General features: G+C 39.4%; 1 protein-coding gene across 2 annotated transcripts in view; it reads left to right on the plus strand.

The window, feature by feature from the left end:
* TP73 (tumor protein p73) overlaps positions 1–14,195 on the plus strand; it is a 376,712-nt gene extending 362,517 nt beyond the window's left edge. The window contains exons 13-14 of one of the 2 annotated variants that reach the window (XM_069239944.1): positions 1,130–1,223; positions 5,147–14,195. In XM_069239944.1, coding sequence (XP_069096045.1) covers positions 1,130–1,223; positions 5,147–5,470 — 418 coding nt within the window. In that variant the 3' untranslated portion in view covers positions 5,471–14,195. The remainder of the gene's footprint in view (positions 1–1,129; positions 1,224–5,146) is intronic. The other variant, XM_069239945.1, reaches the window with a different exon arrangement.
* The last annotated feature ends 3,545 nt before the right edge of the window (positions 14,196–17,740 follow it).

The following is a 17,740-nucleotide window of genomic DNA, read 5'->3' on the forward strand; positions in this document are numbered from 1 at the left end:
GAGGAGAGAGGAAATTATAAGTCAGCTCCCAGGCACAGTCGAGTTCCACTCTGTCAAAACCTAGTTATCTGGCAACTTTAAGGAACCTCAAAATAGGACAGAATATTGTAAAAGATTTCCCATTCACCAAAGATACTGTTGTGAAACATGCAAACTCAGTTCTTAAAAAACAAGAATCCACTTCTTCTGTGTCCTATGTTAGGAGCAGTGCAGCCTGCATATAACCTTACTTTATGTTCAACAAAAAGCAATTCCATCAGACACAAATATCTCCCCATATCCAACAAGAAGCATTGCAATCAAATGCACACCTTCCCCTGTATTCAGCTTGGAACACTGTATTCAGATACAAGCCTTTCCCAATGGCCAGCAAGGACCATTGCTCTCAGATACAAACCTTTCCCCATCCCTAACAAAGAACATTTCCATCAAACACAAACCTTATACCATGGCCAATATGAAACACTACTGTTTGAGACAGTCCCCATCCTTTGTCCATAAGGAACACTACCTTCTAAATTAAATGCGGAGAGAACACATGCCTAATACTATCCAAACCTTTTGAAAAGAGTTGTTATCACTGGTAGCCAGCAGATAAGCCAAGGAATATCAGGATTACTACATTTTAGTCCGTTGCTGTGCATTTGAACCCCTTGGCAGAATGTAAGTGTCCAGAAGGTGGACTTTTCTGTTTAAGGTGATGGAAGGATGAGACGCATGTTGCACTTTTACTAACAAAGGACCCAAAAAAACAATTATGTAGGAAACACTGACAGTGCCCTCCCCTTTTAGCTTTGTATTTGTTCTACTTTGAAAAGAGCTGTAGGTAATATGTGATATAGATGTAATGTCTCACAACGATAGGGGGGACAAACATGCGCATACTCAGAAGTACAGTTTTGTGAATGGTGATTCAATTCCCATCTGTTGTATAAACTATCTCAGCAAACACCAAACCAGCATTGTGAATCACATTAGATCAAATTACCAACGTAGTACAACTTTAAAGTTTGCCCCAAAACACCGCCATTTGTCTTTCGAAGACGTCTGTATGTATTTTGTCAGTAACTGTGACACTTGAGCAGACAAGTTAATACCATCTTATTTTCAATCCTCTTCTTTTCTGCAGTTTTTTGACAGGATTGGGGTGCCCAAACTGCATCGAATATTTCACATCACAAGGGTTACAGAATATTTACCATCTGCAGAACCTAACCATGGAGGTAAATGGCAACAGGAAGCTTTGTTTTGCAGTTTGACCCTATGTTATGTATCTCTGCAGGCAGAGACTGGGCAGAAATCAATTTTTGTAACATTATCCTCTGGCTAAGTTGATTATTCTACTTTCTGATAATTTCTCATCTATTTATTAATTTAGAAAATTGATCTCAAAACTCTTTTTTGCACAACAAAACCTGACATAGTCATGCAGAAAGGCATAGTTTATGGTTCATCAAAATTGATTGAGGGCAATTACCATGAAGGAACAGTGATCAATAGTAATCAGCATCTCACACAAGGGGACACTGCATACTTACCCATAAAACCCTTGCAGAAGTTCCAAAATTTGTGTGCATCAAATTTGCCGGGGATGGATCACCAGGTTTCGGTTTAGGGCAGATATAATTTGATATGTAGACATACAAGCTTGTATTCTTTAGGCATTACACTATAACATGAAAGAAGAGGAAGCAAAGGGTGAATTAAAAATAATTACATGTTAGTTTCAAAGGGGGATTACCCTAAAGTCATGGTACAAAGGTGGTAGAGATCATTTGGCACAAACTATTCAACTTTGGATGTTTTTGGCATCTCATTCAGTATTGTGATCAAAGATTGTTCACCCTATCTTTAAGAACGTTGAGAACTACTTCCTTGCATGGTGGCATAGTAAATAAATAAGTCACAGTGACAGGCTGGCATATAATCCACTGAAATTTACTTCAGCCTGTGCTCTTGCCTGACAGCAAGAGAAAAGCCAACACATTGTGACACCCTTCACTGGTTTTATTATAAACCAGCCCTGTGATCCTTAGGTTAGTCTTCTCCGCTTACCTGCCAGGAGCCACTTTAAATACCTACAGACAACTTTGTTAGAACTTTGATTTTTCATTGGTTGCTGGGACCAGTTGGATAGATGTAGATTAGAACTAAGCATTTTAATGACTAACATTGATAGTGAATAGTTGCAAGTCTGCATAAAGCATAACCAAGAGCTACACACTGAGTTGCCTTTCAGCTGAAACAATGACTCATGATATATTTTCTAATCTTGTAGAATTGTGTGTGTGTGTATGTGTGTGGTTGTGCATGATATATTCTGCAACTATTAAAACCCTCTGAATTTCTAGCATGGAGAATGGGTGCAAGTGAAATAATCTCACATCGTTTTAAAGTACACCGGGAAATTACCCAGGTTCTGTCACTTACATCTAGACAATTTTGTGGTCTTTATTCTTCAAATAACTTGAAGTTGTGTTGTAAAGTATGTCTCCTTTAATGATAGTCCCAAATCCCTTGCTCAAATGCGTTGCTCCTAACAGATTTGTATGTTCCTAACAACCCTGCTTAATAGGTAAATGCATTTGTTTCAGAGAGGACATTTAGTATAGTCTTGTGCTTTACAGTTTGTTTTTACGGCAAAAAAACAAACAACAGTCTTTCAAGTATGTGACATTTATTAGATTATTACCTAATTTCGGTGCGAGCTTTTCAGATCATGTTGGTCCCTTCTATGACCTGATGCGAAGGTCTGAATGATCTTGAAAGCAAATAACCAAAAAAGATGTAAGTGTAATAAAGGTACTGCTTTCCAGGATCACATTTAAAAAAAAAAAAACTATCCTCTCTGTAGTTAATACAGTATTTTCCACACTGTATCGTTTGGCTTTGACCTTTACGTTCCTGACTCTTTGGTCTAGTCTGAAATAACGTTCCTCGCTAACACCATAAGTTAATCGCTCTAGCTCTTTGGTTCTGTGAAGGGCTGCAGAGTATTTAAACTTTAGAGCATGCCAATCTGTCATGGTACATGCCACATGGGCAGCTCCATCACCAATTTTGCCTCGACTGCCTGGCGAAACATTTTGCTCTGTTTTCAATTAGCAACATTAACACCAAAATGTGACTGTTACTTGGATTTATAGTGAACTGAAGTGCACTCACCACCATTTTAAGAAAAAATAATTAATTTGAAGTTCATATATTTACTTTAACATTTAAATGAATTGGGAGCATTATTTATTTTCCTGAAGATGATCATATCATTGATATAGTGTGTATAATAAAAATTGTTCTTTGGCATGTAATGACCAATATATTCGAAAATTGTAAGAAAACAAACATAATATACAAAGTCTTGAAACAATTGTGAAATGTTAACTTAGCTGCATCAATTGAAATATTAAGTGAAATGGGTGAAGAATTGCACTGAAGGTTGTTCTTTATTTAGTGGTAATTGCACTGGAATCCAGTTAAGGTTGATACACCAATAAGATAACAGCTTCCCAGGTGGTATTGATTGAGATATCGGTGAAGCAGCACCAGATTAAAAAAAAAAAAACTTCAAATAGTTATTCAAATGTGTGTCTTGTCTCACGACATACTATAATTATTGTTAAATGACTTTCATCAAACCTTTTCACATCTAACCAAGGTCATATTGTACCAAATTCTTTTGCATTTGAGGCAAATGAAATGTGGGCAAAATTGACCATATCTGCATCCTGGGAGTTAGTAATCTTCTGTTCTTGAGTAATCCCACTTGTTTTTGGAACGACTTTGAGTTATGGATATTGAAGGCCATTATAAATACATTTCCTCACAAGAAGTGTAACAATAGTTTGGGAAGCATCACGATTTGTACTATTGTTTGATTTTGGGGACATTGAAATGGTAAAAGATTGCTCTCTGCTCAGAAATGCCTTAGAATTATTAGTAGATGATGCCGTGTGTGGAATATTGCTGGACTCCATGGTTTAGAGTGATTAATTGATAACAGTAAAGTTCCGACATAAAACAAAAGTGTGTTCTCTCTTTCCACCAAGAAAATTAACACTGAAGAAGCAGCCTCCGATAAAATTTATTTAGGCATTTCTTCCCTCATAAAAAGCAAAGAATGAGCATTATATACTCAAATTCAACTAAAGATTTCTGGGTCAGATTTATCAAGTTTTTGTGTCACCCATTGGCCGCGCAAGGGGGAGCAAGGGCGATACAACACTTAAATGAGATTCATCAAGCCACTTTACCTGGCCCTGCATGGCATGATAAATTTAAAGTAACACAAGGCAGCGCAAATCACTGCCTTGCATTCCTCTGCGGCAGGGGACATTCCACAGGGGGAGTGTGGGTGTCCCCACAAATCCATCCGTGTTTTTTCTCGCATTCACTGATTTACCCTTAGTGGTAGATATGGGATTGTATCAAAACGCGATGCCTCTCCAGGTGAGGCTTAATGAGAAATATATTTATTTCTCCTCGTTATTGTCCTCTTTCTTCATGTTCAGCACACATAGAAAGAGGGAAATACCTCCCATAATTCTTTTTGTGGAGGAAGATACCCCTTCCTGCACAAAACAAATCCTGCCTACAACAGAGGCACCTTTTTAACATGACACAAGGGTGCTGCATTGGCACTGGGCAGTCAAAAGTGCCCCAGCACTAGGAAAGGACAAGAATACGCCATATCATGGTAAATATGACACATTCCTACCCTTTGCTTTTCAATCAGCGTAGCAAGGTGGGTTACTGCACTGCGCTACATGAAAGAATGATGAATCTGGCCCTCTGTCTTTCAACAATCTGTGGTTTTAAGCATTTCATCTTGAGAATTTGCATGCCTGTCGCATATGTGACTGTATACATTGATTCTTTGGTATCTGTCCTTCAAAAATGGTTGCAAGAAGATTTACTTGGGGAATGTTTTGTTTCTATTGAACATTGTATTGGGAGGTTCCCCATTTTCATTTGCTCATCATGTTATTGATATTCTTTGGTATGATCATAAGCAGAAAATGAGGAAAACCAAATTGTGCAGTCCCACAGTTTTGCTGGTTGCATGGTCAACTGGCCACCTGCAACCTGATCTCCATCAATGTCGCCACACCATGGCTAACACTGCTTTTGCTGTTGTCTTGCCCTCCAGGATCTTGGAGCACTGAAGATCCCTGATCAGTACCGCCTGACCATCTGGAGAGGTCTTCAGGAGATGAAGCAAAACCATGATTATGGTGGTGGCCAGCAGCTGATTCGCTCTAGTAGCAATGCTGCTACCATCTCCATTGGCAGCTCTGGTGAGCTTCAGCGCCAGAGAGTTATGGAGGCTGTGCACTTCCGCGTCCGCCACACCATCACCATCCCCAACCGGAACGGTGCTGACGAGTGGACTGACTTTGGGTTTGATCTTCCTGACTGCAAATCCCGCAAACAATCTATAAAAGAAGAGTTTTCAGAGAATGATATGAACTAACGAATATATATTTATTTTGAAATCCGAGAATAATGGGCAGGGAGAGGCTGGACAAAACAAAACTCTTATTTAAAATCAAGAATCACAAAGACGTGCTTACAGCCTTAAATACCTGAGACCCAAAAGACTCTATGGAAAACTCACTACTGAGATGGAACCTGGTAATTTTGTCTAATTAGAACTTAGAAGCCACTTGCAATTGTTTCCCTGCAGGAGTGTGCACCACTTTCAATGGACTCATGTTGATTATGCACACCACTTCCAATACCATTGTTGTAGAGTTGTTCACAACTTCCAATGTCTTCAAGATAGGGTTGTGCATCTCTTGCACAATGTTTGAGGTAGATATGTACATAACTTCAAATTGCTTTATAATATGTTTGTACATCACTTTCAAAGAGTTCTTCGTGTGGCTGTACACCAACTTCAAACCTCTGTCCAGTAATGTGGGGCACCATTTTGATTGGCTGTATTGGAGGGTTATGCATAATTTCCAATGGCTGTGTGGTGGATCACATCCAATGGATTTCTGGTAGGAATGGTCACCATTTCCGATGACTTACTGGGAGGGTTGTACCTCACTTACATTGGATAGGCACCAGGGTTGTGCACCACTGCCAACTAAATCGTGGCAGATTGTGTGCATAGCTGACAATGGCTTTACCGTATGCCTGTATTACTTCCAAAGTCGTCATGACATGGTTGTGATCAATATTTGATAGTGTTGTGGAAGGGCAGAGCATTTCATAGTAGGGGAGTCGTTTATGGTTTAACTTAAGGGGGCAAAATAAATGCCCAACAAATGCTGAAAAGCTGTCACGATGGTGTATCGTCTATGAATTGGGGCTGTAGGACAACCACCACGCCACCTGACCACATACTTGAAGATGTTTGCTTCATGACACCTGCCCCCCTCGTGATGTAAGCATGAGCAGGTTTTCTCTTGTTTTAAGGCTACCCAAAGTCTCTGCTTTGAGCCAGTGTATTGGCTCAATGATGACGTGTTTTCAGGCACACAAATAAAACGGGTTAAAGTCTCTAACCTCCACTGCGGGCTCTTAAAGTTAATCCTGTCAGGACTAAAAACAGGGCTTACTTGCCTCGATGGACTGCCAAAAAGTATTTTTCATTGTGCTTCAGTTCTTTGTGGAGCAGAAAAGCAACTTGGCTTGCAGATTCCGGACTTTGTACATATGTGTGTAAATTATGCTGTGTGTGTACGTTTGTGCAGATATTATGTGCACTCACCTAGGTTCAACACTGTAGATTACGAGGCCATGGGACCATGGGAACCAAGTTTGTTGAGCCCACATTTCAATTTTAAACCTGCTTCATTTTTAAACGCCTGTAGAAATATATCCACGGCAATGCTTGGCACCTAAAGATGAAAGGATATTGTTTTGAGGTAGGGATTGTATATATTTAATATGTTGACAGCTAGTTGTTTTGTTCTGTATATGTACACAGTTGGTGCCTGACGCAATAAATGAAAAAGATTATCACTTCGACTTATCAACTCACACCCTTTAGTTAGCCGGAAACCTGTATGTTGTGTTCAAGATGTGTCACTGGTTGGAAATGATTCTGTATGAAATCCCTATATCAGAAACAAGAGCGAGCTGTGAGGACAACAGATTCACATGGCAAATATTCTTTACCATTATTAGACAAGAATGATCTTCCAATGAACACTGTAAATATTCACAGATGAATGGAGAGGAAATACCACTAGCTAGAGAGGAAGGTCAGCAAAACACTGAAATGTGTATTTAAGCTCCATTCTCGCCTTAAATGTGGCACTGAACTCTAGTTCTCTGTGTCCTAGAAATCATTCTTTATCAGCATATTAAAATGCACTGATTGGTTGGGAAGAAGAATTAAAAATACTACAGGAGCTGCCCCGAATACTGCTACGAAGCTGGAGCATAGAGTTATAAAACAAACAATATATTTTCATTGAGGTAACACTTTTGAATGTTTGCAAAGAAAAATATTGAGAAACTGTGTAACCTTGGGAATAATTACACGAACATCTTATTAACATTATTGCGAAAGAGGAAACATGAAAGAAGGTACTTGGTGCACTAGGTGAGTTAAATGCAGTCCCCTATTTAGTTCATCATTGTGTACCAAGAAAAAAGAGAAGAGAAAACCTGCCTCAGGAATGCTGGGATGAAATATTGTTTCTAAGAAATCCAACTCGGAATTATGGGCCATATGTACGAACACTTTTTCCCATAGACACAGAATGGGTAAAAACCTTTGCTAGATCTGGCCCTATGTGATTTAGAGAATTTCTGATGTTGGCGGCTTGACAGCTCCTACATAGCGGGCTGCTTCTTGTTTTGCGCAATTTTAATATAATACCTAATATTACATAGCTTATTAGTATTTTTCCGTGGCAAAAGTTTAAAAATCCTACCATAGTCAAACGTTGCTGATTGGTTAGGAGGCAAACAAGATGTCAATTGATTGTCTTGGCCCTTCTATTGCCTCAGTGAAAAGTATTTCACAGAAATGATTGGTATTCACTCTTCCTTTAATTTACAACAGCGTTTTTTCATCTCTGGGAATTTCCTGGCTTGTGGATTGTCAGAGCAATCTGATATACTGAATATCACTCTGCGATGGATGGATAGTTGGATATTTATTGCCTGAGCGCAGGTGTCTGTGGTTAGGCATCTTACTGTAAGATCTCCTGCCTTTGGCCTAATTGTTACAACTGGGTTCTCCATTCTTATAGCCTCTGTACTACTCAAATTATTGTTTTAGGATTTGTTCCTTGCTTTCACTGACTATGAAAGGTTTAAGCCTTCCCAACCAGCAGAGTAAATAATTGAAATTGAAATACTTCATCACCTAGTGGAATAATGATAACATTTAAGGTAGAATATATGGTCACAAATTCATTAATGATGAAGCCTGCATTAAATACAGAAATAAATTTAACCAAACTAATGATTTTCATAATGCACTCAGATTTCAAAATCCCTTAATGAACTATTCATCAGCAAATGTCCTTTCTGCGATGGCCGATATTGTAGCCTTAGCTAAGACAATTGTGGCAAAAGCTAATCATAATTGTGTTTTAAGAGTACTAAGATTACTGGATTGCTGTCGAAGAGGTTTGCTAAAATTTCACTTTCACTTTGACAGCACTATCTGTGCATTCTCTACCCAAAAAATAAATAGGTCACCCTTCTTTCAAAAATGTTTATTTATTATCTCACATATGTAATCAGACAATGCTCAATGAACTGTCCAAGGTCTATCTTGAGCTGGTCCCCAGTGCATAACCACTATCAATGGCGACTACCTCTCAATGATTGTGCAATGATCTCATGGCTGAGTTTCATGATAAAATCATCCTTGTCTGTGCCAAATTACCATGACCAGGTCACCTATATTCACATACCACAGTTGCGATGTTCCACCCTCTACATTTTTGGAGGTCATCTAAGCTCTTCAAGGCTAGCTATACAGGATCACCAGCTCCCTCAAACCCCAACCAACAAAATTGATAATGTGAAAGGCATTAATGTGAGCCGGTATGGCCTCACTCTCTCTTCCTCTCTGGGCCTTTTAATGTCTCTCTGAATCAAGAGGATATCTACCAACAACTCAAAAAGATGGCAAGATTAGTACGCTCTAGGAGGTCCAATGCAGCTCCTGATACAACTGATAATTATAGAAGTACTTCTTTCCACATTGTGCAGCACATATCCAAGAATATGCGTCAGTTGCTCAAATTGGATCATTTAAACTTAGTTGAAACACGTGAATGCCCACTAACAACTCATACATAACAAGATCACTCACTTTCTAAGCATGATTAATGCGGACCATCTCTTCCACTTTTCAATTACAGGCATATTTTTACCTCCAGTGTGTAGTATAGGTCGGGTTGTATATGCCCAGATTTCTGCCCACTGGGTATATCACATGTGTTCAATGAATTGAAACTAATGTTGTATTCATAGCAGGGTACAGATATGGCACCTAATGCATATCAGTTAACGACTAGCACCTTGCCTGGCTCATAGCCAGCTCTGGGCCAGGCATGTCTTTCTTGACCTTTCATTGGCTTTAGATACTTTTGACCAAGCTGTACTGCGCACCTGCCTTCATTGACTTGCAGTGCCAGGTCGTCCCAACCCAATAGGGGTTTATGGCTTGTAAAACCTACCAAGTGAAATCCTATCACTGTACTCCAAAACAACATCACATGCAGAGTACCTCAGAGCTTGGTGTTATCTCTGAGCCTTGCCCCTGTTCACGTGGAATGCGTAGCAAGCATTACTGCCAACTACAGTCTGGGGTAGCACATGCATGTTGACAGTTCCAAGATTCATATAAGAGACTCTGTGAGTCAGCCAGGCACAGAAATATCTGAGTGTTGTTAATAGATGAATGTAACTTAACTCGCTTTGCATGCTAAAAGACAGAAGTCATGGTTTCTGGGGCAGGGAGGCCACCACTACCCTTCTTGTTGACCGACTTCCAAATTTGGGCTCTACCAGTTCATTCCAAAATTTCCTTAACTTGAAAATCCGAATATTCTCCGATCTTTCCCTGATGCACAAGATCAAGAATGTCATGAAATGTTCAATCATCTGTGCATCCACACAATTATCCTGTCTCTCCTTCTCCTTCTACAGTAAATCACGGATGCAACTGCAATGGTGCTCTCCAAATTGGAAATTGATGTATATCTGGGATAAGTCACCAAAATTAAAATGAAGTTCTAAAATCATTTAGTCACTTTCATCTGTACCCGAAATAATGTGATCACATCTCCCCTGCATTACTTGCCCATCACTGACTTGTGGTCAAGCAAAGGACTAACTTCAATGTATCCCTGTTGCCCCTATAGGTCACCACATTACGTTTACTTTACCAAGTGGCCAGCCATCTAGTGAGACTCACGTTTTGGGTAGAACCCTACTTGTACAAGGTTCTACCCTTCTGAACCCCTTTGCCTCTGATCTGACACAATTATGAGCAGTTTGCGGCACATCAAGCACTAGTACTAATTGCTGTTATGTAAATGGACACTTGCATTGTGTTAAAGTTTTTGATTTGTGAAACTCACCCCTCCTGGGACAAAGTTCCTGATATTCTAAAAAAAAAAAAAAACACCCATTCCAACTTTTTAATGAACATGCTTCCTACTGAATCCAAATTCTATTCTTCAGATTTACTCTTCTACTCTTTTTCAGGTTTTGTTGTTATCTTGTTATTTTCTCCTTTCAGTTTATTTTAAAGCATAATAATATCTTATTGTGCTGGAGGACCACATACAACTATTTAATAAATAGGTAAGTTGTTACCAGCTGCTTTGGGAGTCTGTCATACATACAAATTGTAGTTTTTGTTTTGCCAATTTGAGGACAGTATTTATTTTTAGGCCATGTCCCAAACCTCTTATTAAGAAGCTGTTGAGAGACCAATAGGCCTCTATAAGATTGTTTATGGTGCTTATTACATGCCTTATTCTATGCCTAAGCAGAAAATCAATGATGTATTTTCTTACCATACAATTAGGAAACTTATGGCCTTGATTTGCTAATGGTTGCATGAGCCAACTCGCAGCACTGCGACCAGGTGCTCTATTTAAGATAGGTAAATCAGAGCATCCACACAAACTATTAGAAAATATCCCCTTATATGTCTCTGACCTAAAAATATTACATTGACAGATTTGTGATTGTTCAATTTTACTTGATTATTTTGCACAGATTAAAGGGTATCAATAAAAGGACGTGGACATATTGAGAAATCTTTATTTAGGTCGTGTTGGAGAGCTAAATGGGCAGCAAACACAAATTGTGAATACTGGTAGAGACCTTTCCTCCCACTTGTGTCCCCAGTCGTCCCACCCACTCATTTGTTGAACACAAAAGTGCCACGTTGATGCTATCCGAAACAATATTTTAAGAGTTGGAAATCAGAAATATTTTTGTGTGGGAGTGCAATGTGAGAGGTGCCTCCAAAACCCGTAGGTCACCTACCTGTCATTTAAAAACGGGTTTGACACCACCAAGAACTCAACAAAGCCCATAGTCAATTTCAAGCTGGATGCTGCAGTCCAAGTACAGTGGCTGCATCCATTCAGTGTGCCTCATTTTCAATAGCATGTCAAGAAACTTTAATTAAAGAGATGTCTGCAAGCCTAGTACCCAATATGCCAGCACATCTATTTCCAGCACTCTATAATTTCAGACATTTGACTACCAGGGATACATCTTGAACATGCTAATCTTACACATCAGCATCCTGACTTTTGACTCATACGCAAGTGTACTCACATCATTTCAAAATTGTAGTGGGGATATCATGTGGAGAATGTTTTATTAACTGCACTATAAACCATACTTATTTATGGTTTGGCCACAAGCTTTTTGTAATGAACCCATTGACCCAGGTGGGTTTCTTCGGGTAATGGGAATGGTGATGTCACGCAACCTGATTAACAAGAAATTCGTAATTATAATTGATCATATCTTACATATCTTTTCATTGCCCATGTGAAACAGACAAGCAATTCCTGTAGAAGGTCACAGCATTAAACTACCTTTAATAATTATTATATAGTTATATATGTTTGTATGCATTATTTAGATATACAAATTTCAAATGATCTTGTTTTTATTGCTACTGTACAAATATAATTGTATAAACAAAACAGGTATCCTTCTAGCAGCAAAGTACCCCTCCCTATAACGTTCTAAACATTTCGAACTCTTACCATGTTGATAAAAGCACACATTTTGCATTTCTTTTCTGTGTTTTGCTTAGTAGTTCTGCAATCTTTTTACAGCTTTTGTTCTCTCAACATACGTTTTGGGGATGAACATTCCGAATTCTAAGATATGTTGGTCATTTATTTGATTTTTTTTAAAATTTAAATATTTGCTTCTTTAGAAAACATTTGTCTCAATGCAGAAGTGACAGTGTGCCCCTTTGTCTGACTTACAATGTTCCTCTCACTAAATACCTGATTTGGGCTAGTATGCCATAACATTTCAAAAACGTATATTTATCATTGTGGTCATTTTGTTTCTGAAGCTATGGATGTTAGGGGAAGGGAATGAGCTTGGAAGGTCATCAAGTAAATTTAGGCCCATATTTATACTTTTATTAGTATGACGCAAATGCGGCGCTAAAAAAGTATAAATATGGGCCTTAATGTCTGCCATTAAAAATTATTCTTGAAGCCTTATAGTTTATAAAAACAAACTTCCCTACATTAATTGTGACATTTTAACAGATGTCAAGCCAAGTCCCAAAACTCAATATTAAAAAGGGGATGCTTCAGATGGGACAAGGGACGGGTGCCAACCGTTCATTTGAAATGTGCTCAGGACAATAGATTTGTAGGAGTGACAATCAAGAAAAATACATACAGAATTCCCGACTTTAACATCCCCACTGACCTCCCTTCAGGAATCACAGGGAAAAGATCAACATATTCTTTTCTCTGAATGTTCCGATGAACTTGTCTCATTTTTAGGCCTGGAAAAGCCAACCGCTTGTGTTCAGTACATAGAGCGGGGTGTGGGTCGGGTCCCTTCAAACTGTGGTCTTATTTAGGTCAGCTTATTTCAGTCAGTGGCTTGCACCATTGCCAGTCACGTCTCCGATAAGTCTAAATGAGCATTTTAGTCTCACTGTCATAATAATGGTTTGTTTAGATGTATCCCTCACCTCCTAGGAAGCGCTGTAATCGGAGTTGTCGATCGATTGTTTTAGATCTGAAATGTACACTCGATCACCTCACCTTTTGTCACATTCAGTTATTTACCTTAACATGCGTGATATATTTAAAAAAAAGCTATTCATGTTTGTTAATTTTTTACTGCAAGACACATTGGTTCACTTCAAGCAAAACAAATTCACTGCTAGGTAAGCCACAGCCTGTTCCTGAATGTTTTCCATTAGAGGAACAGGCCCTGGCATCCCTAGGTAACAACTTCAAGCCAGCAGGCCGCTGATTCAATGCATCGTCCACTGCAGCCCTCCAGCTCCTGTCACTGGCTTGTTGCTGAAATACACATTCAGTGTACCTGGTGGCTTTGGCAAAGCCATTAAGTCTGGCTTATACCTGAAAATGCAAGCCATACCTATTGCAGTGACTGTTTGGAATTGGAATTTGGAACTTCTATTAGCAGTAGCACAGATCTAGAGACATTTAAATAGGCATGGAGGTAGGTAAATATCATAGCAGTTATTAAACGATCCTATGTGTAAATAATGTATGTACATATTTGTAATTACCCTGTAATTTTATGGCATTGATGAACTTTTCACAAAAAGTGTTACCCATGCTTCCTATATAATTCCCGCTATATAATTCCCTCTCACGCTATAGTTTTGCCTTTGAACCGTTGACGCCATTTTGAGAAAAATGTACAGAACGGTCCTGGTGTAGCTCCTGTCTCAGTGGGTTTAGAATGTGTTCAGTGTTGGACGATAGGCGAACACGCACGTCTCAGTTTAGTAGCAGAGTACGGCACTTTATTGCTTTTTAAGATGTTTTGTAATCACGTTCATGTGTTCAATGTTATCTGAGATGCTTTTTTCAGGCAGTATTACTTGATATACTCCAAATATGTTAACTGTATTTTTTTTAAGATGACGTTCTCTTTTGGAAAAATGTGTTATTTTTTTAGCTGTGTTTTAAGTGTTTCTTTTGTAACATAATAAAAGCACACGTTCAACCATACCTCATTGTTGTGCGTGATGGTCCTTTCATTCAGCTCAAGTGCTCTCTAATGCTTGCAACCTTTATCCTGCTGCAAATTTCAGGCATGGACGTCGCCGCTGCAACCCCTGGCTTGCCCCTTAGGACCCCTAACACTGCCTTTGTGGACTCTATCCTCCGAGGCTGCAAAATCAGTGCCAGGATCACAGCTCAAGCTCGTCCTTATGGACGTTGGTTGAGGCTCCGCTCTAATTGTTTTCTCTCAATTTTATTACAATAATGGTGAACAATGTTTCAATATTCACTATCAGTGTAATAAAAAGTGGAGTACAATTAGTTGGAATATGACATTCCCTGACATCTGAGGTAAGTAAAAAAAAAAAAAGCTTTCAAGTGTATGTTGTGTGCGTGCTTGTGGGTGAGCGTGCATTTACGTGAGAGAGCGTGCGTAAGCGTGTGTGTGTGTGAAATCGAAGGTCAAAGAAGTGTGCTGTTACTTCCCCTGGCATTTTGGTGAATTGACGTTCATGATTTCAAGGGTGTTGAACATAACAAAGACTTGATGAAAACATTGACAACAGTGTAAGGGATGTGGCTTGTTATAACATTCAAAATATGTTAAGTACCAAATTCTGGATGGGAAGCTGTACACAAGAGCCTCGACTGCCATGATCACCATTTTGCATTGCAAAAAGGCACATAACATTGTGCCAGTACGCTGGCTAAATAAAACTAAGGGGCATATTTACAAGGAACTGGTGCATCGGCTCCAATGCGCCAGTTTCCTTGCATCACCCTGCACCCCCTAACAACACTATGGTAGCACTGTATTTACAATACAGCGCACCGTGGTGCACGTTAGCCTAACAGAGTAATTTTTTTAATGCTATTGTGGTGCTTTAGCTCTAGTCCAGCAATGCACAGGGAGGCCCATAGGCTAATGCACTAGTTTCACTTTAATACCTGCCCTAAGCAGGCGTTAAAAAGTGATGCTAGAATGGCGCAGTGAAATCTTGATAATTTCACGGAACCATTTTTTTGGACCTCCCTGTGGGGAAACACCCCCCTTGCATAAACTATACCTGGCAAAGGTATAATGTGGCGCAAGGTGTTATAAAGTGGCACAGTGCCTTTGTAAATATGGAGCAGGGTAGGGGACTGGTTAGCACTGCACTAGCATAAAACATTGACGCTAAGGCGGCACTAGGGGCTTGCAAATATGCCTCTAAATCTGGTTCTAAATATTTTCTCCAAATGCTGCAGTACGGAATGAAATAACCACATATTGAACAGGAGGGAAGGGAGAGCAAGGCCTTTTCTATTAAAGGTTTTGTGTTAAAAAGGGGAGCCTGCAAGCACCACTGTTTTCCTCTCTTTGCCAATGAGATGTGTGGTATGGTTGAGGATGCCAAAACACAACATCCCAATAAATGACCACCAGCACTACGCCTTTAATTTGCTGACAACTGTATTATAATAGACTGAACCTAGCTTGCTCTGCAAGCTCATCCACAGGCTGTAAAATCTTACTACATGGCAAAAAACAAAAAAATGAGTTCCTCTGAATGTAAATCCTGCCATATAGGTAGCACCTAGAAAGAGGTAAATTCAGACACTTTCATCTTGGTGGGCGCATCCCAGAGATGCTCAAAGTCTAACCAGTCTTAGGCATTCAGATTGTATTGTATTGTAATCGTATTTATATAGCGCTTACTACCCCTGACGAGGCGTCGAAGCGCTTTTCGGTGAGTAGCACGCTACTCTGGAACCCAACAAGAATTAGTGATGGATTAGTATCGGGAAATAATGAGTACAGTTTTAGTATTATTATGAGTTAATTTGAGCCGCGGATATGAGAGTTTGTTAGTTAGATTGACTGGAGTAATGGAGGAGTGGAGGAGGAAAGAAATCCAGAAGTGTTAATTGTGAGTATATCCTTAACTTACTCAACCCAAAGGCTTGGGATGAGTAAAGGGGGATGGAGGAGGGAAGAGTATGTGAAAAGGTTAGGGAGAGCATAGCAGCAGGGTGAGATAAATGCAGGAGAATTTAGTAGGGTTGTGTGGGAGGTCACAGTAGTAGAGTGAGGTTTGGTGAGTTAGCTGTGGAAGCGGAGGGAAGAGCTAAGGCAGTTATTTAGGAGATGAAAGTAGTAGAAAGGATTTGGGATGAGTCAGAGTGAGAATGGAGGATAATTTGATAGAGACATGATATATGATGATGGGTAGATAAGTGTGATAAGATGAGAGCAGGAATTCATAGATATCTAGTATAACAACCCACCCAGGAGCCATGCAATGACCCACGAACATGCCAAGCACAGAAAAAACATATACATATATATATATATATATATATATACATACACACATGAATACACACACATATGCACATACAATACATAATTAGAACCATGGGTAAAATATACTTAGTCAAACAGGTTTAAAGAGTGTGTGTGTATTTTATTGTTATGACATAGTAGCAATACATATTTTCTAAAGAAACTAGACATAACTAGAAATATACACATAATCTGAAAAAACTATTTATCAACATAGGCATATGCAGTTCATAGTTGTTTGAATATGGTGGTTATGAAGGAAAGAGCCAATTCTTGAGTAGTTTTCTGAAGACAAGAAAGTTATCTGTGGCTCTTATAGTTGGGGGTAATGAATCCCATAGTTTGGCTGCTTGAACGGAGAAGGATGTACCACCTATAGTCTTCTTCTTGTATGGTGGTGTTCTAATGCGGGGTTCCAATCTTGACCGGAGGTTTCTTTGTTGGATGTGTTTAGTTATTTTGTTTCTGATAAAAAGCAGTCCTGTTCCATGTATAGCTTTGTGGGTGATACAAAGCAGCTTGAAAGTGCATCTTCTGGCAACGGGTAACCAGTGTAGTGCTCTCAAGGCAGGGGAGATGTGGGCTTGCGGCTTTACATGTAATAGTAGCCTGGCTGCGGAATTCTGGATACGTTGTAGTTTTTTCATAACAGATAGAGATGATCCATGGTAGAGGCCATTGGCATAAATCCAGTTTGGATAGTACAAGCGAGATAGTAGCTTGCACCTTGTGTGGAAATCCGAGGTGGGGGAAGATGCGTCTAAAGTCTTCAAGGTGATGAAGCTTTTTCGTGCTAATTTGTCCACTTGGGCATTCATAGTTAACTTGGAATCCATGGTGATTCCTAGGTTTTTAACTTCCTTGGATAATTGAGGAGGTGATCCGAGATCGTCAGGCCAGACGCATAGAGGGTCATACATTTTCCAGTCACCACATATGAGTATTTCTGTTTGGAGGTATTTAGTTTGAGATGGCTCCAGGTCATCCACTGATCAACGGCTCTGAGGCAACTGAAGATTTGAGAGTTTTCAGTGTTTTTGGGGCATTCTAATTTAAGTAGTATTTGTGTGTCATCTGCATAGTTGTAGCATGTGAGATGGAAATCATTGATCAGTTCTGGTAAAGATATCATGTAGATGTTGAAAAGCAAAGGTAAGATGATTGACCCTTGGGGGACCCCTGCTTTTGTGAGGTAGGGTTCGGACGAGAAGGGGGGCGAGTAGAT

Source organism: Pleurodeles waltl, chromosome 6 (genome assembly GCF_031143425.1).
Source record: "Pleurodeles waltl isolate 20211129_DDA chromosome 6, aPleWal1.hap1.20221129, whole genome shotgun sequence".
NCBI classification, from domain to species: Eukaryota; Metazoa; Chordata; class Amphibia; order Caudata; family Salamandridae; genus Pleurodeles; species Pleurodeles waltl.